We start from the raw sequence: 23,626 nt of genomic DNA on the forward strand, positions 1-23,626 counted from the left end.
TGTGGACAATATTAGATGTGATAGTCACCTCTACCATAAAAATTGCCCTAATAGTTGGAGACTTCGTGGCATTCTGGGGGAATCCAATCCAAATCGGCGACGAATTCCTCTCCGCCAATACAGTATTCGTGTGTGCCGAGGAGGGAGGCAGTTCCACAGGCCAAGGAACTTACGTGACCTCCAAAGTCAGAGGTCGGAATCTCCCTTCCTTCCAGCCATGGCCCACCACCCTTGCGGCTTGGTGACCCTACTGCGACGCCAAGTCACCCGCGACGCGAGCGCGGAGACGGCAGCGCCGGCCTCCCACCGGTCGCGTAAGATCACGCCCGAAATCTTTATTCATTTTCTCTCCACCGGTTGCCCTCTCGCCGCACCCAACCATCGCGCCACGCCGCGCCGCGCTGCCGGAGCCGCGCTTTCCGCTACGCTATAAGAGCTGACGCGCAGGGCACAGCGGATGTACTTACACACAGTCACTAGCTAAGCTGCTAGCCTTGCTACCACGTGTTGGAGATGGAGGCTAAGCCGGCGGCGATGGAGGTGGAGGGGGTCGAGGCGGCGGGGGGCAAGCCGCGGTTCAGGATGCCGGTGGACTCCGACCTCAAGGCGACGGAGTTCTGGCTCTTCTCCTTCGCGAGGCCGCACATGGCCTCCTTCCACATGGCGTGGTTCTCCTTCTTCTGCTGCTTCGTGTCCACGTTCGCCGCGCCGCCGCTGCTGCCGCTCATCCGCGACACCCTCGGGCTCACGGCCACGGACATCGGCAACGCCGGGATCGCGTCCGTGTCGGGCGCCGTGTTCGCGCGTCTGGCCATGGGCACGGCGTGCGACCTGGTCGGGCCCAGGCTGGCCTCCGCGTCTCTGATCCTCCTCACCACACCGGCGGTGTACTGCTCCTCCATCATCCAGTCCCCGTCGGGGTACCTCCTCGTGCGCTTCTTCACGGGCATCTCGCTGGCGTCGTTCGTGTCGGCGCAGTTCTGGATGAGCTCCATGTTCTCGGCCCCCAAAGTGGGGCTGGCCAACGGCGTGGCCGGCGGCTGGGGCAACCTCGGCGGCGGCGCCGTCCAGCTGCTCATGCCGCTCGTGTACGAGGCCATCCACAAGATCGGTAGCACGCCGTTCACGGCGTGGCGCATCGCCTTCTTCATCCCGGGCCTGATGCAGACGTTCTCGGCCATCGCCGTGCTGGCGTTCGGGCAGGACATGCCCGGCGGCAACTACGGGAAGCTCCACAAGACTGGCGACATGCACAAGGACAGCTTCGGCAACGTGCTGCGCCACGCCCTCACCAACTACCGCGGCTGGATCCTGGCGCTCACCTACGGCTACAGCTTCGGCGTCGAGCTCACCATCGACAACGTCGTGCACCAGTACTTCTACGACCGCTTCGACGTCAACCTCCAGACCGCGGGGCTCATCGCCGCCAGCTTCGGGATGGCCAACATCATCTCCCGCCCCGGCGGCGGGCTACTCTCCGACTGGCTCTCCAGCCGGTACGGCATGCGCGGCAGGCTGTGGGGGCTGTGGACCGTGCAGACCATCGGCGGCGTCCTCTGCGTGGTGCTCGGAATCGTCGACTTCTCCTTCGCCGCGTCCGTCGCCGTGATGGTGCTCTTCTCCTTCTTCGTCCAGGCCGCGTGCGGGCTCACCTTCGGCATCGTGCCGTTCGTGTCGCGGAGGTCGCTGGGGCTCATCTCCGGGATGACCGGCGGCGGGGGCAACGTGGGCGCCGTGCTGACGCAGTACATCTTCTTCCACGGCACAAAGTACAAGACGGAGACCGGGATCAAGTACATGGGGCTCATGATCATCGCGTGCACGCTGCCCATCATGCTCATCTACTTCCCGCAGTGGGGCGGCATGCTCGTAGGCCCGAGGAAGGGGGCCACGGCGGAGGAGTACTACAGCCGGGAGTGGTCGGATCACGAGCGCGAGAAGGGGTTCAACGCGGCCAGCGTGCGGTTCGCGGAGAACAGCGTGCGCGAGGGCGGGAGGTCGTCGGCGAATGGCGGACAGCCCAGGCACACCGTCCCCGTCGACGCGTCGCCGGCCGGGGTGTGAAGAATGCCACGGACAATAAGGTCGCGGTTGTAGTACAACTGTACAAATTGATGGTACGTGTCGTTTGACCGCGCGCGCGCACAGTGTGGGTCGTGGCCTCGTGGGCTTAGTGGAGTACAGTGAGGGGTGTACGTGTGTCGTGGCGCGCGCGGTCACCGCGGTGGCCTTGGGATTGGGGGGGCACTATACGCTAGTACTCCAGATATATACGGGTTTGATTTACTTCTGTGGATCGGCGCTTGTTGGTGGTTTGCTCCCTGTGGTTTTTGTGATGGTAGTCATACTCATACTCAAACAGTCAAAACTTTTTGATGTGATATGTTGGTATCAGTGTTTCTATTGCTAAAGTCGTTGATTCGCTGGGAACAGTGGCTCGAAATGTGAAAGTGCTCCGGCTTTATGAGCTGCAGATTCTTTCGAAGTCTGAAGAACAGTGTCAAGCTTCAGCTTTTGTTCGGTCAAAATAGGACTATCATTATACCAAATTAAAGTATTGGACAAAACGTCATCTAAATGACCATTAGTGAGGCATTTGATTTAGTTGAGTAGTATAAAATAACTAGCGCGACTTCATTCTCGCGGCATAGTTGAGGTGATATTTTGGCGACGGACAATCCCCCTCCTCTCACACTCGACGTACATAGCATGCCCTACTCAGTAGTCAGTCAACACCCTGCAACTGTTGTCGCTCAAAAAACCGCGTACAAAATTTGAATATCTATGAAATCCATGGTAAAGTTTGAATATATACACAAAGTTTAGAATCTACGGATCTGTGCCAGTTTTAAAATATGAGCATTATCAAAACAAACCCGTGTGCAAATAGACCTCACATGAACGTGCAAGGAAATAGTAGATTAGTAGGATAGTATGTCCGTCAACCAATACGCAATTATTTTTCTTCTTCGTATTTCAGTCTATTGTAGTACAGTACGGAGTAATTTGTAAAACTCCAGTACGCACACTCTCATTTTTGAGAGAGAGACGAAGGTCTCTTCTAAGCTGCCATACGGCCCATACACACGCGAAAGACCGATAATCAGAGCCCACCAAACCATGGAATAGCAGCCCAAGTGTAGCGCAGCCACCATTTGCGTTCCACACGGCCTACCCCATCGCGCGGTGCAAACTTGGCCCAGAAACACCGAGCACGATGCCACCGTGCGCGTGTGCCGTGCCTGCCGTGTGCGTGTGAGGCGGTGAGCGCAAGTGTGGGAAGCGAAGCGAGGCGAGCAAACCGCGAGTCGAGTCCGCGACGACGTTCGCGCACCAACCGGCCGCACCGCACTTGTCCCGTGCCTGCGTTGCGTTGCGCCCGTCCGCCTCCCCAGGCCACCATCGCTGCCCTCCCGGCCTCCCCTCCCTCCCCGACTCCCCACACCAGCCGCCCGCCCGCCCGGCCACTGGCCGCTGCTACAGATAACGCCACGCCGGGAGAGACAGCCCGCGCCCATGGCCGCCGTCGCGAGCCCCGCCCTCCGGCTCAGGCCCCGCCCCCGGACCGCCGCGCCGTCGCCTCCTCGCTGCCGCCTCAGCTCCTCCGCTTACTCGTATTCCAAGGCAAGTAGGTCCCCTAGCCAATTTATAGAATTTCACGCGGTGGTTGTCTTGCTTGCCTGGGTTGGGTTGGGGATTAGGCAGGGTTTTAATTGGCCGCCGGTAGAATTTCCCGTGAGTGGTTGTGTATATCCCGGTCGAAAAGAAAGGCATAATAAAAATCTACCCTGCGTGTGGTGGCATCATGCAGTGAGGCTGTGTCATCCGAGTCGCCCACAGAGGGGATACATAATACATTAATGGCAGATAATTTCAGGGATACTGCAGTACTGCACTTGAAATTGCTAAGAATGGTCACAGTAACTAGTGCCTACTCCATATACTTTTGGTTTTGAAAGATCACAATCACTCCATATACGTCTGCTATTCTGTATGCTGTGACCACTAAGAGATGGTGAATTGTCTAATGTAGCTTTAGTAACATAGCAGTAACACGGATTATCTCTCAGTTTGCAAGGTCATTGCCAATTCAGAGAGTAAATGGGGGTAGAATGCAGCACTTGGACGCCCTAAAAGGTTTTCCCCCCTTGGACCATCTACTTTCCATAAAACTCTATTGAATTTGAGCTGCTGTGTTTGTGCTTAGTTTTTCTACATGCTAAACAGGCCACGCTTTAAGAAGATACGGCAACCACGATGGAAGGTTTCATATCAAGCGAATTACTTCCTTCGCTGCTATGGACAAACAGGAGTCAATTACTTCACCTACCACAGATGCGTTGCCGGTAGAAGAGACCGATAATAGCACTGAAGATTCCCCTGCGTCTGGTAGCTCCTCCTATTTTACTGAGAGGGGTAATGGAAAATCAGGGTTCATCTCATTTCAAGGCAGTAGTTATCAGATGAAAAGTGTGGAGAGTGTGCCACATCCTGGCAAGGAAGCGTCTAGATTAGTTTGGTTTGTTGGTCCAACTATCCTTGTGGCCTTCTTGGTTCTTCCATCGCTTTACTTGCGCAGAGTACTCTCAGCTGTGTTTGAGGATTCCTTGTTGACAGGTATGCTTTCTTTGATACTTCAATAGTTGACGGAAACAAGATAATTGTGTTGGTTAGCACTAGCATATCCCATGTGTCTGTATTTGCACTACTCTAGAGAAGGAATATGACTAATTAGTGCTTGATTGACAATAGGTTATTCTACATTAAATTTATATTTTTCTATTCAAACATATCTCATAACAGTTCCATTTTTTGTTTAAACTGAACCCTATGTGCAGCATTCTTTAGTTAAAGATTTTTATGTATATACTAATACTCTTAAATCTTAAGACACTAGATGTCCCTGATTCCCATTCCACATTTGTATGAAGCCTAAGCATGGCAGCATAACCTGATGGTTTTTCATAATTGCTTACAGATTTTCTTATACTATTCTTTACCGAGGCTCTATTTTATGGAGGAGTCGCAATTTTTGTCCTGTTGATTGATAAAGTCTGGAGGCCTTTGCAGCAAGTAGCTCCTAAGAGTTATATCTGGTCAAAATCCAGATTTTTCCGTATTTCTTCAGTAACAACGATGGTTTTGAGCTTGATGATACCGCTTTTGACCATGGGAATGGTCTGGCCCTGGACTGGACCAGCAGCTTCAGCTACTCTTGCCCCTTATCTGGTTGGTCTTGTTGTACAATTCGCATTCGAGCAGTATGCACGGCATCGGAAATCACCTTCTTGGCCAGTTATCCCTATCATCTTTAAGGTAACCTGGTGCTTATATTTATCCTGGTGCTATTGGATCCTGAAGCAAAAGCTTAATCCATTGTGCTTTCCTTATAATCAAGTGTGCACTGGTGTGATTTCAGTCTGCCCAAACTATATGTTGCAGTGTGTTAAATCACAAAAAATCCGATTACATAGGCATATATAGAAGCAGGCATCAGATCTTTTTACACGTTACAATTGACACTCTTTTATTTGTATCAGCTTTATTTTTTGTCCATTGTATCTCCAGATGCAGAGTTGCAGACCATCTATTTTGCTCTTGTTCATTCAAACGAACCAGGAGGTTGCTTCACAATTTTTAAAGAAATTTTTTGTGATTATTTCTGGAACGAAGCTCACTATACGGTTAATTAAATATCAGTTGATATTGTTTGTCTCACGAGCGTCTTGAAGATGCCTGAGTGAATCGCTTAAGAGGCACAGTAAAAGCAGATAATGAACAAGTAGATATCTGTTGATGTTATTTGTCTCGTGAACTGCTCCATTTCTAAGCATATGTCATTTACTCTTTTCCTCGTCTTTGCAGATCTACAGGCTTCACCAACTGAACAGGGCAGCTCAGCTGGTGACAGCACTCACCTTTTCTGTTAGAGGAACAGAGGCAACAAACCAAACCTTGGCTATCATGAACTCCTTAGGAGCATTATTGACTGTCCTTCAGATTCTTGGGGTTATCTGCGTATGGTCTCTATCGAGTTTCCTAATGAGGTTTCTTCCCTCTTCAGACATTCCAGACCCTTAACTTCTATCAGCTGAGGTAGCACTTAAAATTATGTGTACATTCTCCATATTGTAAATCAATTTACCTGGAGCCAGTTGCCCAGTTGATAATGTCTGCAAAGTTTACTGTTGGTCTAGGGATTAAACCGTGTGCATCGTCATTTGGGGAACTACAGTGAAACTAACTGGTAGGAACTACAGTGAAACTAAACTGCAAGAGAGATGAACTGCCCGCACTGTACAAGTAGGGGCGTAGGGCTAGCGTGTTAACGTGTTCTTGTGGATCAAATTCTGGGATTCCACAAGCCAGTTGGTAAACCTTGAGTACTAGATTGAGGCTGTGTATACTTCTACGTCAAAATTAGAAGTTTGAAAAAATTAGAACGATGTGACGGAAAAGTTGTAAGTTTGTGTCTGTAGGAAAGTTGGATGTGATGGAAAAGTTAGAAGTTTGAAGAAAAAAAGTTAGAATCTAAGGGCCCGTTTAGTTCACAATAAGTTTTTTCCAAAAACATCACATCGAATCTTTAGACACATGCATCGAGTATTAAATATAAATAAAAAGAAAAACTAATTGCACAGTTATGGGGGAAATAGCGAGACGAATCTTTTGAGCCTAATTAGTCTATGATTAGCCATAAGTGCTAAAGTAACCCACATGTGCTAATGACGGCATAATTAGGCTCAAAAGAATCGTCTCGCGGTTTCCCGGTGAGTTCTAAAAATTAGTTTTTTCATTCGTGTCTGAAAATCCCTTCCAACATCCGATCAAACGTCTGATGTGACACCCAAAAATTTTCTTTTCCCCAGCTAAACACGCCCTAAATAGGGCCTGGTTTGTGAAAATGCATTTATGCTCCACCAAAGGACGTGCAGAGCAAATGGTGCAAATAGAAAAGTATATGCTCAGTCAGCATGTTGTAGCCTTTTCCTGCTGTCCTTTCTCTCTTTGGAGAACTTCCTGTTTATGTAAACTTTACAGCCCTCGATTACGGCTGTGTTTAGTTGCGTGTGTCAATTTTTTTTTAAGTATATGGACACATATTTTAAAGTATTAAACGTAGACTAATAACAAAATAAATTACAGATTTCGCCTATAAACTGCGAGACGAATCTATTAAGCCTAATTAATCTGTCATTAACAAATATTTAATGTAACACCACATTGTCCTCAAAAGATTCGTCTCGCGATTTACATGTAAACTGTGCAAATTTTTTTTCATATTTAATGCTCCATGTATGTATTCAAATATTCGATGTGATGAAAAAGTTAGAAGTTTAAAGAAAAAATTTAAATGTAAACACTGCCAAGGTGTAGCCGCCTTTTTCACAATTTGCTTATTCTGACAGAGTCAAACGTTTTTAGTTTATCGAGTGGGGGAGGTTCATTGAAGATTTGGATCTTGGGACAGAGATTGAAAAGGCATATTCTGCGCGAATATGCTCTATTGCTCTGGAACTCGGGGATTTGGTACCCTTTGTATAGATCTAATTAGCCTAGACGCAAGCAAGATTTTCGTTAGTTGTATGTAACTTATAAAGCGATTTGGAAATATGTGGCTGCTATGCTGGCTTGCCTATTGACAACTGCGGAACAGCAGTTTATGCAAATCAATATCTCCTTGCAAGCGTATGAAATTTTTTTCCTTATGAAGTTTGGTCATCAAACCCTTGCTACATGTTATTAGCAAGTTAGTAGTATCACGCAATCTTAAGATAATTACATGTTCCTTTTTTATTAGTACTAGTATTTGAATGATTGAATAGTTCCAGACGAGGGACCATGTCATTTGTCAAAGCTGCACAGTGCCACAGTTTTACTTCCACTGATGTACGAACATTACCTCAGATCCAGTTTTCCTGACCTCTGACTGAATTTCAGATATAAAGATAAGTACTTTATTTTTTTGGGACGGAAGGAGTAGAGATAAACCATCCTTCACGAGAAAAGCAGGGAAAACTCAAAAGATGGCAGAAAGGTTTCTTTTTTCATCAGATATCAGAAGTGATACTCCTATGAAAGACAGAAATTGAAGGGATGCAAGACAAGATGTGCGCTTGCTCCATTGGGAGGACTGGAAACAAATGAACTCCAATCCTCCACGATGGAAATGAGGCAAAGCACTTCGCCACTAATGTTTTAACACACGTAGCCCATCCTTCTGTGCAAAAGGTGGCCGGGCTGCCCAAAGGAGATTTGTCGCAGCCGGATTGGAAGATTTTGCACCAGAATACACAAGCACAACAAGATCTCACCGTGAAACAGCAAAAATCATGATAAATCTAGCTTAATAAAAATCAAAAGAAAAACAAAACAGAAGAGCCACAAGAAAGGAGAGCAAACTCAAGTAAAATAGAAGCCAGGAGCCACAAATCTAGAGCTTTGACCTGTTTCTCACTAAGAACTGCAGGACGATACCAAGATGAATGCTGCCACCCATAGCTGAAAATGACCAAGCAGAGGGGATGTGGTGAAGACCCCCGGCTTGTGCTCTGCTTATATAGGGAGGCTGAGGCAACGGTTGCTCTTTGCATTGCGGCGCTAGGGTTCCAAGCAGGTCCGCAGGTTGGCCCTGGGCAGCGCCCAACTCGGCAACTTGCCTGAAAAAAAGAAGGAAATGCAAGTTGCTTTTGCTGGGCCCTGTCCTCACGCTAATGGGCCGCACTGGCCCACACCCCACTACACAAAGGGCTTAGTCTGGGCCTATTACCCACAATGGCAGCGCCATAAGGAATAAGTTCGTTTCAGGTCTCTTAACTTGACAAGGAGTTCGATTTTCATCCTAGAACCATAATATCAGATACAACGGGTCCTTTAACCGTCAAAACAAATGAAATATTTGTCCCAAGCGGTTTCAGCTAACGTGTCGTCCATGTGACTAATTTGACTTGGTCTTCATTCATCTGACGTGGTACATGAAGTAAAATTTAAAAATTTAAACACTAAAACAAAAATTGTGGACCTATGTCTTAGTGAAACAATAAGATTAAAAAATAGTGAGACCACATGTCAATGGGCCCACTCCCTCACCATAATCCTCTCTCTTCTCTATATCCACCCCTTCTACTTCTCCCCTCCTCCAAAGCGACGGAGGAGGCAGCCATGGCGTCCTTGTGTGCTTCCGGCACACGACACGGAAGCGGCGCCCTAGGGTGCCGTGTGGCGCGGTCGATGCGTGGCGGCACGGGGAGCAGCGCGTCGGCTATGATTGCTGCGGTGGCAGCAACATAACCAGTGGGAGTGAGGTGGCGGCGGCGATTGCAGTGGTGGGTGTAGCACAAGCCCGCGGTGGGAGGAGGCAAGCTCATCGAATTCGATGGTCCCGTTGTCGTCAGCATCCATATCAGTGATGAGGGTGTGGATATCGTTCCCAGCGGCCAGGCGGAGGCCGAGCAAGTGGAGGAGCGTAGTTTGATAGGGCCTGGATCCGGAACGCAGAGCTCGATCCTGAAGCGCTCGATCCGCTTCCTTTCTTGACCGGTGAGGAGCTAAGTGATGGCACGGTAGATCGCCACCTTGCTGCGATGCGACGATTACCACACCGACCACAAGTCCATACCATTTCTTAGTTGAGTCCTTCGACACATTGGAAGCGCCCGCTGCTGATGGTGCGTCGACAAGGGGAGGAGAGGAAGTCGTCGACGTGGGGGAAGGGTTCGGTACGGCGGTACAGTAGTCGGACGACTCCTTTCAATGGTTGTCGGCAGCGGCGCCCTAGGTGTTGGCATCCATGTGCTTGAAGTTGTCGCCAGGGGAGGCGGAGGCATAGAGGGGAGGACTTGGCGTCGCGGTAGGCGTCAGGTAATGGGGAGCGCGGAGGCGTGGCCATACATGTCGAGGAAGGGATTAGGAGGAGGAAATGGGCCCACTAATATGTGGGTAATATTAATTTTTAATCTTATTGTTTGACTGGCACATGGGCCTACAATTTTTGTTTTAATGTTTGAATTGTTAAATTTTGCTTCATGTGCCACATCAGATAAAGACCAAGTTAAATTGTTTGCGTGGGCGTCAGGTTAGTTGAAACCGCCATATAAACCGTCTCTTTGGGACCAATATTGCACCAATCTTTGCAAATAAAAGATCCGTTGTATTCGGTATTATGGTTCGAAGACGAAAATCGAACTCGCTTTCAAGTCAAGGGACCTGTAATGAACTTATTCCACGCCACGACCTGGTGGCACTGTCGCAGATATAATGACCGATTAGTCAATCGTTAGCAACCGCTTGGCTTAATTTTTGCTCTTTAGAATAAGGCTCCCATCGGTTGCCATTTTACCCAAAATGGCTTATTTGGCTTATTAGAAAATTAAAATTAATTTATAAGTAAAACTTTTGTAGATTTGTTCGTAGCGACTTAAAAGCCAACATTAACAAAAATTACGTTAAAAGCATTCCAAAATCAACTTCAAAATCAAGTTCAAAAATTCAAATTTTGGCTTATTCTTTGGCTGTTTAGGCCAAACGATGGGGCTGTAAGGATGGTGTGTTGTCTGTTCCAACAGTCTTTTCTCGTCAGATAGTTGGTAGTAACTTGCTTCTAATATATCTTTTGTTTCGCCCTTTGAACTCTAGCTAGTCGCATACGGAGTATTATTTACCATTAGTCGTAGTGTATACACACACACATTCGAATAAGATAATGTGCAGGCATATTGATAGTTCACATAGTGTGATAGTTCACGTACATACATACATACATACATACATATATACATACATACATACATACATATATATATATATATATATATATATATATATATATATATATATATATATATATATTAAATTTGTTTGGTGCTCCATGGTGCCCGGGCACCATTGTTGAAATTGAGTATATACCCAATTCAAATGAGTATGAAACTTTTTCAATTACTTAAGTATTAACATTAACTATTTTACTAACTAGTTCAAAGCATGTTTGTACTGAATTTGAACTTGTTTTTGTTAGATTTTGATTCTAAGTATATAGCATCCATACATATAATTAGTTAGGTATGTAATCATGGATTGTGAAATAAAGTTAAATTTGAGTTGTTTTGTTAATAGGTATAGGTATGAATCGAATTATTATAACTAGGTATATACTCACAATTTGAAAATTTTGAAAAATTTGAGTGATTTTGTGCATTAGATACCATGGTGCCCGGGCACCATGGTGCCCCATATGAGTGTCCTATATATATATATATATGAAAATTTTTAAAAATTTGAGAGAATTTGTGTGTTTTATACCTTGGAACCCGGGCACCATGGAGTCCCATATGGGTATCCTATATATCGGTGACAAACACCTCTTCTTCTGCCTCCCACTACTACAAAATGTGTTTACACTGACGTCCAAAATGAGTTTTCGTTAGCGACCGCGGTGCCGCCGATAACCAAAGGTCAATGAAAATACAAACTTCTCGCTGACGGATGCCTCTGTGCCTGGGAAATATATTCTTCACATGCGGCTAGCTTATGACGTCCACCAATGAAAAAAATTCACTAGCAGGGTGATTAAGCTGACCGCATATGATAAGGATTTTCATCACCCAAATTTGTATTTTCATTTGCAAAATCTCCCCAAAATCCTAAATCCACATTCATGGGGAAAAAAAACCCAAAATCACCAATCCCACATGGCATAAGTCATCGTTGTCGCAGAGACCATTATCATCGTGGGAATGCCATGTCAAATGCTACGCAAGCGAAAACCGGCTGATTTGGAATAAGATGGGTTAAATTGAATGATTTTGATAGTTAACATTGGATGACCAATTTTAAAGTTTGGGAAAGTGTTTTAGACAACAGTAATATTTGGGGGTTGGGTTGGGTGGTTTGTTAAAATGGACTTGTCTTCCTATACAAAACACTGGTCAAAGATCGGATCTATGCACCCGATCTGTCCCGATGCCACTGTGAAATAACAGTAAAAGAGGAGTTAGTATATGTCTTAATCGAGTCTTCCAAACTTTTATCATTATATTGTTTCCCCCCTAGTCACTATTGCCAAGACTTTACCTTTGAAACCGAGATTTTAGTGCCCAACACATGAAAGCAATAATGTGTAAGATAATGCATATATCACTTCACTGCTTTACCTCCTGCTTAAATAAAGTTACAGAAAGGAACACCCTCACCTTTGTTACTATACGAATGTTCAACATGAAAAAAAAAACGAGAGGAAAAAAATGGCAGAGAGGTTCGAGTTCGAGGAAACTATGCAAAACACTGCAGCAACTTTCAGCAAAGCAATACATTTTCACAATGGAACGACATCTATTATATTATTAAAATACATTTTCACCATGTTCACCATGAACGCTATAAATTATCACATTAATTGCAGAAAAAAAGAGTGTTTAAGTAGAAATATAGTTAGAAAAAACTAAAATTTGGAATTAGAAATAAGTGATATTGAAAAAATAGTACATATAGAACCAATATAAGATTAATTAAATTTGAAATAAAAAATAAAATAAATTCTGAAATTAAAAAAAAAGAAGAGAGTTCAAGTAAGATACAATTTGAAATAAAAAAATAAGGACTATTGAAAGAACTGTCCATCAAGAACACACGACAACTTTAATTAAAATTCAAAATAAAAATAAAATGAAATCCAAATTTAGAAAAAAAAGAGTGTTCCAATACAACCACAAATCAGAAATAACTGAAATTCGAATCTAAATATAAGAAATATTGAAATAACAATTCATACAAAACCCAATAGGAGATTAATTAAAAATTAAATAAATTCCAAAATTAGGAAAAAAAAAGGAAGAGTTTAAATAGGAATACAATGTAAAAATAACTGAAATTATAAATAAAAATAAGAAATATTGAAAAAAACATTCCATTCAGAACACAACACGAGATTAACTAAAATTTAAAAAAACAGAAGAAAATACATTATGAAATTAGAAAAATAAAAAATAAGAGTTCAAGTAAAAATACACTTTATAAATAACTAAAATGAGAAATAAAAAAAGGAAACATTAAAAGGAGAGATCATCTAGAAACGACACAAGATTAATTAAAATTTCAAATAGAAAATAAGATAAATTCAAAATTTAAAAAATAAAATTAAGCATCAAGTATAATTATAATTTACAAATAACTGAATTTCGAAATAAAAATAAGAAATAATGAAAAAAATACCATATAGAACACAACACATGATTAACCAAAATTTTAATTAAAAAAATAAATTCCTAAACTAGAAATAGAAAAAAAAATTCAGAGTTCAAAGTAGAAATACATGTAGAAATAAAGGAAAACAAGGAACATTCAAAGTAGTTCATCTATATAACACAACGGTGGGAAAATGTCAGTAAGGGAGAGGATAGCAGGCAAGCCGTAAAAGTAGTATCGTGACGAATAATGGAAATATAAAAACTATAAACCCCCCCTCCCTTCCCAAAAAAAAATGATAGTTAGGCCTATTTTTTTTATCCCAATGATATTAAGAAAAAATGAGATAGATATGACATAAATAGTAGGGTCATGATGGTTAGCAGAACTTCTAGAAAGTAAAGTAAGGAACCCAATGATGATCATTTTCAACTTTTAAAAACTGAATGATAATAATAAAAAAAAGATAACGGGTTATCCATAAATGAGTATAATGTAATCGTTTGATGGGACTTCTCGAAACAATAAAAGGGAACTTAACGTTACCGATACAATGAACGGTAAAAGTTATAAGGTACGGTTTTTAAAGGTCTCATGAAAAGTCAATAAAAATTGTGACAAGTCGCACGAGTAAATAAAAGGGTAACATGAGAAGAAGAGTAAAAGATGGTGGCTGGTTTGACTTGGAAACCAATATTTGACTTTATAATGTTATAAGCCAACGGGATAACTATTAATAACTTCTAAGAAAATAATGTGTAAAGAAAATTTAACATAATTTTTTATGTACGCTAGCGAGTAGCCGTGCTACTGCGCGGGACTTTATTTACAAAAGCAACCTTTGAGGTTAACTTGCTTTGGACGGGCGTCGGCAGTCATGAGTTCACTGTGCGGCTGTACATGCGGATGGTTGACCACGCGCGAGCTCGTCCAGCCCCACCGGCGAACACGCGAGGATGAAGCGTCCCAACGGCTCGGCCTCGACCGAGGGCGCGCACGGCACCCACTCCCATCGCTCCAAGGCGCTGCCCACCCCGTCACGTAGCTCGTAGAGCACGGCTCCGATTGCCGGGTCGGCCGCATTGTACACGTACCCTCCGGCGGCGTTGCCGCACACCCCGATCGACGGCGACATCTCCTCTTCGTCCTCCTCATCGCCGTCCTCGTCGCGGGGGAACAGCCTCTCGGACATCTCCCCCGGCATCGTGTCGTGCGCCGCGCCACGGGACAGCGCGAGGCCGTCGCCGTCCACTTCCCACGCTTGGATGACGACTCTGCTCTTCGCTTGCTCGGCTCTACCGCAGCGCTTCGCTCCGAACAGGACGAGCCGCTCGGCGCCGCCGCGGCCGGGGGCGAGGCCCCATGTGGAGACGGTGGCGTCAGGGCGGAGGCGGCAGGTGGGTCCCCACTGCTGCTTCGCCGGATCGAACCAGCTTGCCCACCCGGTGGATCTGTCTGTGAGGTACACTCGCTGATCCGTCGCGGCCACCGAGAGCCACGTCGCCGCCGCTGACTCCCGCAGCTCGGCTGGCATCGGACCGCAGGCCGTCCAGCTGCCGCTTTCGTGTACCTCCACCACCGAGGCGTCCTCGCCCTCGCCCAGCGCCAACTGGCACGCGCCGCCGAGGGCGACGACGCGGTCACCCACCGCGGCGAACACCGGGTCGACGCGCCACACGCCGGGGGCCTTCAGCGCGACGCACACGTCCTTCCCGAGGGGGTCCCCGGACACGGCGAGCCCGGAGAGGGAGAGCGCGCAGACGCGGTCCCCGCCCGCGCCCCGCACCAGGCGGACGTGCGACGGCGTGTCGTGGCGCGCTGCTGGCACGGTGACCCACGCGCCCGAGTGCGGGTCGTACGCCGCGGTGCGGCGCCGCCGGCCATGGAGGTGGACCACGAGCCAGGGCAGCCGCCGGGGCCGCCGCCGCAGCGCGGCGCGCACCGCGCGGAGCCACTCCCGCGACACCCGCGCCGATGCGGCGAGATCGGCCGCCGGCACGCGCTCCACCACCGACTCGAGCACGTCGCCGTACAGGTCCATCTCCGCGAGCGACGCCACGCCGTCTCCCGCGACCTCACTCCCCACCTCCTCGTGCCGCTGCCGCCCATGCTTCAACTCGTGACCCCGAACTCCCACTCCCGCACACATCTCCAACGCCACCATAGCTCACTTCAACACGACTCACCCGCAACCGAGAAACCACCTCTCGTTGTCTCGCTTCCTCCTATCGTTGTTTCGCTTCCTCTCCCCGCGATCTCCACCTCGAGCTCTGGAATGGCGAGCCAACCACGGAAGCACCGGCGCTTAAAAGGGCAAGACCAGTGCGGGCAACCAGCCCGGTGGTCAATGACCAATGGGATCGGAATTCGGAAGGGATCCACCCAAACGGGTGGAGCCGACACAACGAAACGTCAGCGGCTGCGCGACCTGATCAGTGCAGTGCAGTGCAGCGCACGACACGATCACACGACCGCGACGGCAAGGGTTATCCTTCCTTGCGCGTTGCACCGGCGCGCCTGAACTGAAGCTATCAGCGTTCGTCGCGAACTTGCGATCTCGATTTTGTTTTAGAAAAACAATAATGTCGTGTTCGCAATAATTAGTTTCGGGTAACTGCTGATGCCGCCAAACAACGCGACGATGGGACCAGAGAAGGGGAGTCTAATCAGTGCGACTAGTCGACTAGTCGAATCAGATAAGATCATCACCCATAAGGTCCATAAGGTCTGCGTCTTGATTGTCTCCTCCTGTGGTCAGTTGCGACTTGCGAGTCGCGGCTCGCGAGCTATCAATACCGGGGGGAATAGAGATATTTTTTTCAAGCGGCGAGGGATTCTCCCCGGCCGTGTGGGCGGAGACAGTGGCCGGTGATCGAACGACAGCACATGGTTGGCGCGCGGGGTCCGAATAATGGCGATGCTAACGCAGCAAAGCGTCCGGTTTTCAGGACAAGCTGCCGCCTGATTGTGTGCTTGACGATCCTATCACTGTGCGCGTCGCTGTCGGGAAGACGAGAGCCACCACTTTGTTCTAGAAGCACCGCACTTGCGAGTAAAACGTACGGCAAAATTATCTCGTGAGGATTCAGCATCATACGCGTGGTACGAATGTTCCTCCGGTTTTGGCGTGGAACCTACTGGGTGTGTTCGGTGCTCCAACTCACCTTTCTCGTTTTTCGTGCACACTTTTTTCAAACTACTAAATATATGCTTTTTAAAAAAAGTTTATATACAAAAGTTGCTCAAAAAAATTAAATTAATTCGTTTTAAAAAAACTAACGCTTAATTAATCACGTGCTAATGGACTGTTCCGTTTTCCGTGCGGATGAGATGGGTTCCCAACCCTAAGTTACAAACACAGAGCCACTCACTGATCCAGTGCACGCATACAGATATGCGGTAGTATGAGGATCACATATGGTTCGCGATACTAATACGGTGTCTGTCAAGATAGGCATCTGTGCTTATTTGATGGAGGCATGACCGCCCGCCAGGGCGCCACCCTGGACCGGCCGTCTCGATAGGACGAGTGGACGATGACCGATTTATATTTTGCACAATTTGCACGTACGGGCTGATCGATTCCGTGGGCGCTTTGCCGCTCTGCCGCCGCTGATGCTCAAGTCCGGCCCTTTTTTATCCAAGCCTGAGCGGTCGATGGCCGGTCTTGGCCAGGTCGGACGGAAACTGCAGCGAAAGCTGTGTGCTCGCGGCCAGGTCGGGTGCACGTTAAGCAGTCATATCATCCACAACCATCAAATTAAGCTGATGAACGATGGAGAGCTGCGCCACGACACAACCAGGCTGTCAGCTCTACAGTACACGACTGTGTACCCTGACCGAATCTGAGCCATTTTCTTTGATCTGACAGTCACGCAACAACGGTTAAAGTTGCAGTCGCTATTACCACTGCAGTTGATCTCGATCCGGCTTTGCTAGTCTTCTTCCTCCGGTTTCTGGTGGGGGCATGCCGCATGCGCTGCTTCGCGCTAGGGCATTCTTCAATTCTCTGCAAGCAAAGCATTTCACTGCTTCTGTCTTTATTTGAAAGCGTAAACAGTCTTGCACAAAACTATTCTTCTTTTAGTCTTGAAACACATGTAAAGCGGCTTGTTTTGTTTGCACCACACTAACCGCTTCATTTTTTTGGTCATCTGGTCCATGGCAAGTGTCGGGCGGCAGAAATGTGTGTTTCGTGTAGTTAACGTCTCAAGGGCTCACCGATTAAAGTACTCGCAGAAATGTGTGTTTTGCTTTGGACCACGATGTGATTGGCATTTGGCAATAACATTTACGATTTTGCGACAAAACCAATGGGCTCGATGACACTTTTCTAGAACGCTGCGTCTTTTTTTTTTCTTTCGTTTTCCTTGTAACTCCTATGTAACATATGTCATATATCCACGTTTCAAAATAGAGCCATTCAGCGTAGATTCTTAGTCAATATACGTTTACTTTAGAGATTACTAGTTATCGTGCACGTGTAAAACATGTTTGTCATAATATATATAAAAAAATATAGTCACATTTAAAAATTAGAAAGTACACATACTTTGAAAGGTAATTTATTAACACATATATACCAAGTGCATATTCAACTTTTCTGAACATTGCTTCTCTTCAACTATTGAATTTATAGAGCTATTAATTTTTGCATATAGAAATAACCAAAACAAAATAAGAAATTTCTTTAATATAGCCTTTTCAAAAGACTAATCACAATAAAATTAGAGAATTCTTCAAGAAAAACAGACAGAACAAAGTAGCAAAAGACATGCTGTTTTGCCACTTCCTTTTTCAACAGAAATTATTGCAGCATTGAGCAGCCTTTTGTAAGGATAAAAATGATTAGTTTTATTTTACAAGTTATGTTTCCAACAAATGAAGTATAACTCTGATTACATTTATTTTAGCCAGACTGGCCCAAGAGTAGGCTAAGCAAATTCATTAAGATTATGAGATGGTGTTACAAACTAAGCGTCCACACGAAGTTGTCGAAACCGGTTACAAAGAGTGGGAGAGAAAAAACTGCAAAAGGAATAATGCCAATCGTTTTTCGCCTACCATGAAGCCTGCCTCCCTCCAGATTGTGATTTCTTTGATGTCACCAAAGAGCTGCACAACCATACAACTTGCTGAGACAATCTCTGAAGAAGAAGAGTGTACCGAAAACTTTTCTGAGATAATCTCTGAAGCTTCTCCTTGAAGCCATCCGCCAATCAGCCAAGTCTACATTGAGGTCACTGGGAAGCGGAAAGCCAACATTCACCTAGCTCCTGAGCAATCTCCAAATCCTGTTTGTGAAAGCACATTGAACAAAAAGGTTGGGTGTCATCTTGAAATGTCAGGTTGCATAGGGAACAATTCGCCTGATGAGGCCACCTCTTTTCTGTAGATTGTCAGCCATGAGGCATCTGCCCTTTAGCGCAAGCCACATGAAAATCTTTATTCTGGACAGCAACAGGGATTGCCAAAGCAGCTTGCCACAGCTCCATATCATTTTCATAAGGAAGAAAACATGGAAAACTTCAGACATCGTAGTTTACGTCTGTTGTTTTAGAGCCATTAGACAATCAGAATATGAAGGCATAAAAATACATAAAACGGCATGTACTTCGGAGTATACTCTTATGAAGCTATATAAATTAAAGGATGCGACCACACAAATGAAAATTGAAACCGGACCTAGATCAAAGCTTATCGCAATGCAGTTAATAAGCTGAACATATAATTTACTTCAATATTCCAGCATTTACTATACAAATAGCTCCTAAATACCGTGCGCCAAACAGTGAAATGCCATGGTGAAACATGATAGGATTTTACCAAAATCTCCAGTGGCCACAATGTCAACCTGTATTATAAACAATAGAAGTAAGCCAATATATTCAGATGCCTTATAGCATTAACAGATACTTTTCGATATCATGATTTCTCTTATTGTTATATATCAGAAACACGTTATAAACCTAATTTACAGTTTTAGTAAAGTAGGGGAACAAAAAAAATCTGACACTTGCATGTATTACATACAGTTTTGCATTATTTGCCACAAATTATGTATATTTTCTTTCCAAACTTAAACAAAACCTGAAACACCATGATGTGATATTCATTGGTAGGAGTACATACTGGTTCTCAAACTTCCTGAGTGCCACTTTTTTTTTAAAAAAAAATAGTATTGTACATGGCACCTGGGTAATCTGGCAATAGTTGGACAGGACAGATAATTTGAAATTGCTTTTGAAATCTAACCACCCAATCAGTACACCGCAAAATAATATTACAGGTTGCAGTCCGGTACCTAGAATAGTAGCAGAGTGCCGGACTGGGAAAAACCAAACAAAGAAGATATATTCAGAAATACACATATCTATTATAATGAAGCAGCAGACCTAACGTATAATAACTTCTAGATCACCTCGATATCTTTTTCTATAAAATGATCCTAATGCTCACTGTAAATAGGTGAATATGGGTTTGGAATCTTTTATTCCTAGGGGAAATATCGAGATAAAGATTTGGAAGGTGAGAATCACCTTGGATTTATGCATATCCTTGAAGCGAAGGGGCACATCGCAGTGATCAAGAAGGTAGTCGGCCATCATTTCGTTCCTACTTGTAAATGTAAGATGTGATGACAGGAAATATAGCCAAGAAAGCAAGAAAATCAACTTCTAAAGTGAAATGGAGAATCCAGTTTAATAACCTGTGTAATTTGTACAAAAGACACTTGATTCCCCACTATGGGAGAGATATTACCAGTCCAGGAAATTAATTGAATGGATTAGCATTCAGAGGGAATCGTGTGATTGATTGGCAGGGATAGTAAACATTCAGTGAGGAATTAAACTGTAAGATGGACCTCGGCTCCGGCGGCGGATGGAGAAGAAAGTGGCTCCGGCGAGGATGCGGCGGCGCGGTGGCAGTACACAGGAGCGAGGAGGAGCGAGCGAGCGAGGAGGAGGAGCGAAGTTACATTCCAGCAATTTTTAACTGCTGCTACAGAAGAAGGAGCTTGAAATACTGGTTCCAAATTGACCCGAACAACATGCAATGCACTTGTGCCAGGTAAAATTATAATATTGTGTTTAGTATAAAGAACATTATAGGTAAGAGCACTTACATGGCAATACCTCGAACCTCCTCATCTCAGCAAGAAACATATCAAGAGATGGCTTGCCAGTCCTCACGTCTAGATCATCCCCCATGACAACATGGTACATCAGTGCAAGCATCAGTCTTTAGGGTAAAATGATGTGCGTAAACAAAGAAGTAATTAAATTGATTCTAATTTGAAAAGCTAAAGGTTGAGGGCAAATTACCTTGTTGCAACAGCCATTGGTATTCTATCAATTTCATTCGAAAAAAAAAATTTCCGGAGGGGAAGATATGTGGTGCATTTAGGGAACGGAAAGAATCCCCTACGATGGTGGATCAGACAGTGGCCTCGTTGGCAGAAGAGTCCAGATCCTCTTACAGAGCAGTGGAGAAGTCCGTGGACTCTCTGTTGCTGAGGCAACTGGCCGGATCTGCTGGGCGCCTTAGCGAGGGACCGGCCATTACGTCCGGCTTCGGGGAAAGAGCTCCATGCGTGAGGTGCCTTGATGTGGTGGCATCGGCGGGGGAAGGCGACGACGCAGGGCTCGACTGTGAAGGGGGATTGGAGAGCGAGCGTGACAGAGGGAGGGTTGCCATCCGCCTCTCCCTCTTCACTCTCCCCACCAGTCATCTCCCGCGCGACGACGCCTCCTCGCCGCTGGGATGGGGCCGTCGGGATGGGGGAGTCCGGTATGAGGGATGGCTGGATCTGTGATGGCGCGGTGGACAGCCAGCCGGGACCGCGCGACGACGACGACGACATGGAGCCATCGGCGACGCGGTGGAGGAGGAGGCGGGATGGGGGGGATACTGGAGAGGTCGGGACCGTGCGATGACGACGGCGGCCTGGAGCGAGGAAGCGTCGGGAGGCGCAGCGCGCATCTGAGCAGCGCGAGGAGGCGCGGCGGCGGAGTCATCGCGCGGGGAGAGCGTGGGGGCGTAGATAGTGCGGGCGTGGATTTGTGTGGTGGTGGGATGGCGGAATCGGTGATTTCGCCGTTGGATCAACAGATCGGACGGCTGAGGACAAAGATGATTGGGGGATGATTTGGCCTGAAGCATTGTAGGAGGACAACTCCTTTTTATATTAGTATAGATATTTATCTATAGGCTCTCTATAAGAGATCCATGTCATATTTTCCTACTTGAAAGAGATTAAATGAAGAGAGAGAACAAAGCTATCTACTACACTAGAGATAGTCTATAAAGAAAAACGAGGCAATGGATTAGAGAGCTATAGATACCCATATAGACATACTATTGAGGTGGTTTACTATTAATCTAGTCTATTGCTGAGATGTACATATTTTACAGAGAGCATCTTACTTTAGCATTGCGGGTGCTCTTACAGGTTACAACGACGATTATGTGTGTTTATAAAAAAAGGTGTGTTTGCTTTTAAAAAAGTACTATATATCATCATGATGAACTCATTAAATTTATGAACACATTTTAATCTAAAATTGATAATAAAAAAATAAAAGTTTAACCTATTATAAACATAAAATATTTATGGTCCAATGGTGTAGTTACATGACATTTTATAAAGACAACTTTGGTGCGGTTATATCAATATCAATGGTGAGATATATGTGAGGATTTTGTCAATGTGATCTAGTTTTCTTAAGGGTGCGTTTGGCTTGTGGTCTAAGGTTAGATATGATATGGTCATTCATATTTGTAAGGATATGGTGATTAGGGACGAAGCTAGCATCAAAACAAGGGGACACTACCATTGAAGATCTAGAAAATTTCAATGTAATACTGTGCCTTTTAGTGTTTTCAAGTGAGAAATTATAAATTTAGTGGGTTCATGTGCACCCGCTAGCTTCAACGTGGCTTCGCCACTGGTGATCCTATTTTTTATTTGGTTGGGTGGATCTTGTTTGGTTGGATGGATGAGAAGGAAAACAATGGTATATTAATTAATACTAAAATATGTTATTATCATTAATGTAGCCATAGTCTATACTAATTAAAAACAAAATAGACTAATTCTGTCTAATTAACCTTGATTTTGACAAGTTAATTATTAATTATTATCAATAAATTACATTAATTATTGTTAATCAATTACTAATGATTAAGATTAACAAAAAGGTAGATATTCTCATCCGACCAATTTGGTCAGATACGCTCATCCAACATATGTGTAAGTTATTTTCTCTTTGGACCACCCTATCCACCTTTGTCCACCAATCAAACATACCAAAAAACTGGATCATCTCTTATCCAGGGATATCCTTTAACCAAATATAAACTAAGATGCTCGTATGATTAGTGTATACACTAGAAAAAGCGTGCGGCTTTGCCACGTATGGTACAGTGAGCCTGGCTCATTAGGCCTAGTGAATAGGTAACAAATTAATACACATATATAGAAGAGCCAGATTAATAGTAGAGATAACTAAACTTATATTAGAGCTTATAAGTTGGCTATAATATTGTCTCTATATTTCTTTTTCCTCTCTCTTTATCTTACTTACAAGAATTTAATGTATTTACCTTAAAACATATGTAGATCTAGATTTTATCGAAAGCCAATCCTATATATATATATATTTTAATCTCTATCATATACGTAAGTATAGACCACTATTATTTTTGCTCTAAGAGCAAATTTTATGAGCAAGTTTTATAGTAGAGGTGATTGAGACCACCAATTTATTCACATCATCAACTAATTAATTAAGATGTAGCATATGTAATAAATTGTCTCTAACATACTGGCTCCAATTTTCATCCAATTCACACCATTCCTTTACTGGAGTTCGTGAAGAGATTACCCCTTTCACGAGGGGTGGTTACTTCTCACATACTATATTGGAGCTCGTGCTGCAACTAACTATTATATAGTCCATTTTTCTTCACTCTCCTTCGTTGTTCTATAGCTAGCTTATTGCTTTTTATTGTACTTGTTCTAAGGCTGCATTCGACAAAGGACAAACAAAGGAAACATCCATCATTTTTCACCCGTATGTCAGAGTGTTTTTACATAAAAATATATGTAGAAAAGTTACTTTTTAAAATAATCATATTTCTAATTTTCATGTTTGAAACAGTCCTTGGCTTTTTAAACAGTCCTAAATCACCTGATGAAGCGATAATGGCATACCTCCTTTTACGTGTCTTATTTTTTTTCCTCTCCTCTCAAATATAGCCTAAGACATGTTTGGAACTCAGGAAAACAATATACATGAAAGAAAACATTTGGAATATAAAACGCATAAATACATGTGTAAAACATATAAATGAAAAACATAGAAAGTTTAAAAAGACTGATGTTTGAGGATTTTTTTAGTGGATGATTTAATTACATCCGGCTAATCCTATTTTAACCCTAACT

General features: G+C 44.7%; 3 protein-coding genes and 1 long non-coding RNA gene across 6 annotated transcripts; 2 read left to right on the forward strand and 2 right to left on the reverse strand.

Annotated features, from left to right (window-relative positions):
• Nucleotides 1-355: 355 nt before the first annotated feature.
• Nucleotides 356-2,381, forward strand: LOC127762735 (high-affinity nitrate transporter 2.3). The gene has a single exon (XM_052287211.1). The coding sequence runs from the start codon at nucleotides 514-516 to the stop codon at nucleotides 2,062-2,064; it is 1,551 nt and encodes a 516-aa protein (XP_052143171.1). The 5' UTR covers nucleotides 356-513; the 3' UTR covers nucleotides 2,065-2,381.
• Nucleotides 2,382-3,233: 852 nt separating this feature from the next.
• On the forward strand, nucleotides 3,234-6,922 carry LOC127761944 (uncharacterized). Its single transcript, XM_052286284.1, has 5 exons — nucleotides 3,234-3,624; nucleotides 4,071-4,137; nucleotides 4,228-4,617; nucleotides 4,979-5,316; nucleotides 5,866-6,922. Exons 1-5 carry the CDS (start codon nucleotides 3,517-3,519, stop codon nucleotides 6,079-6,081), a joined length of 1,119 nt encoding a protein of 372 aa, XP_052142244.1. The 5' UTR covers nucleotides 3,234-3,516; the 3' UTR covers nucleotides 6,082-6,922.
• A 6,934-nt stretch (nucleotides 6,923-13,856) lies between these two features.
• Nucleotides 13,857-15,676, reverse strand: LOC127765882 (F-box/kelch-repeat protein At1g23390-like). The gene has a single exon (XM_052290852.1). It carries the CDS (start codon nucleotides 15,341-15,343, stop codon nucleotides 14,063-14,065), a length of 1,281 nt encoding a protein of 426 aa, XP_052146812.1. The 5' UTR covers nucleotides 15,344-15,676; the 3' UTR covers nucleotides 13,857-14,062.
• Nucleotides 15,677-18,061: 2,385 nt separating this feature from the next.
• On the reverse strand, nucleotides 18,062-21,227 carry LOC127760151 (uncharacterized). Of its 3 annotated transcripts, none has more exons than XR_008015047.1 (5): nucleotides 20,505-21,227; nucleotides 20,306-20,374; nucleotides 20,045-20,178; nucleotides 19,719-19,794; nucleotides 18,062-19,033 (listed from the first exon to the last, which is right to left on the reverse strand). It is a non-coding gene; the product is annotated as an uncharacterized LOC127760151 (long non-coding RNA). The 3 variants fall into 3 exon arrangements; XR_008015046.1 differs by having other exon boundaries at nucleotides 18,062-18,473; nucleotides 18,562-19,033; nucleotides 19,719-20,178; nucleotides 20,505-21,226; XR_008015045.1 differs by having other exon boundaries at nucleotides 19,719-20,178; nucleotides 20,505-21,226.
• Nucleotides 21,228-23,626: the final 2,399 nt, after the last annotated feature.

Source organism: Oryza glaberrima, chromosome 1, assembly GCF_000147395.1.
Source record: "Oryza glaberrima chromosome 1, OglaRS2, whole genome shotgun sequence".
NCBI classification, from domain to species: Eukaryota; Viridiplantae; Streptophyta; class Magnoliopsida; order Poales; family Poaceae; genus Oryza; species Oryza glaberrima.

What these genes read in the sequence shown, in the direction of transcription:
- LOC127762735 (XM_052287211.1), top strand. Translation starts at nt 514, where the DNA reads ATGGAGGCTAAGCCGGCGGCGATGGAGGTGGAGGGGGTCGAGGCGGCG.
- LOC127761944 (XM_052286284.1), top strand. Translation starts at nt 3,517, where the DNA reads ATGGCCGCCGTCGCGAGCCCCGCCCTCCGGCTCAGGCCCCGCCCCCGG. An exon ending in CCGCTTACTCGTATTCCAAG is followed by an intron (nt 3,625 to 4,070) that starts GCAAGTAGGTCC and finishes ATTATCTCTCAG; the next exon opens with TTTGCAAGGTCATTGCCAAT. An exon ending in TTATCCCTATCATCTTTAAG is followed by an intron (nt 5,317 to 5,865) that starts GTAACCTGGTGC and finishes TCGTCTTTGCAG; the next exon opens with ATCTACAGGCTTCACCAACT.
- LOC127765882 (XM_052290852.1), bottom strand. Translation starts at nt 15,343, where the DNA reads ATGGTGGCGTTGGAGATGTGTGCGGGAGTGGGAGTTCGGGGTCACGAG.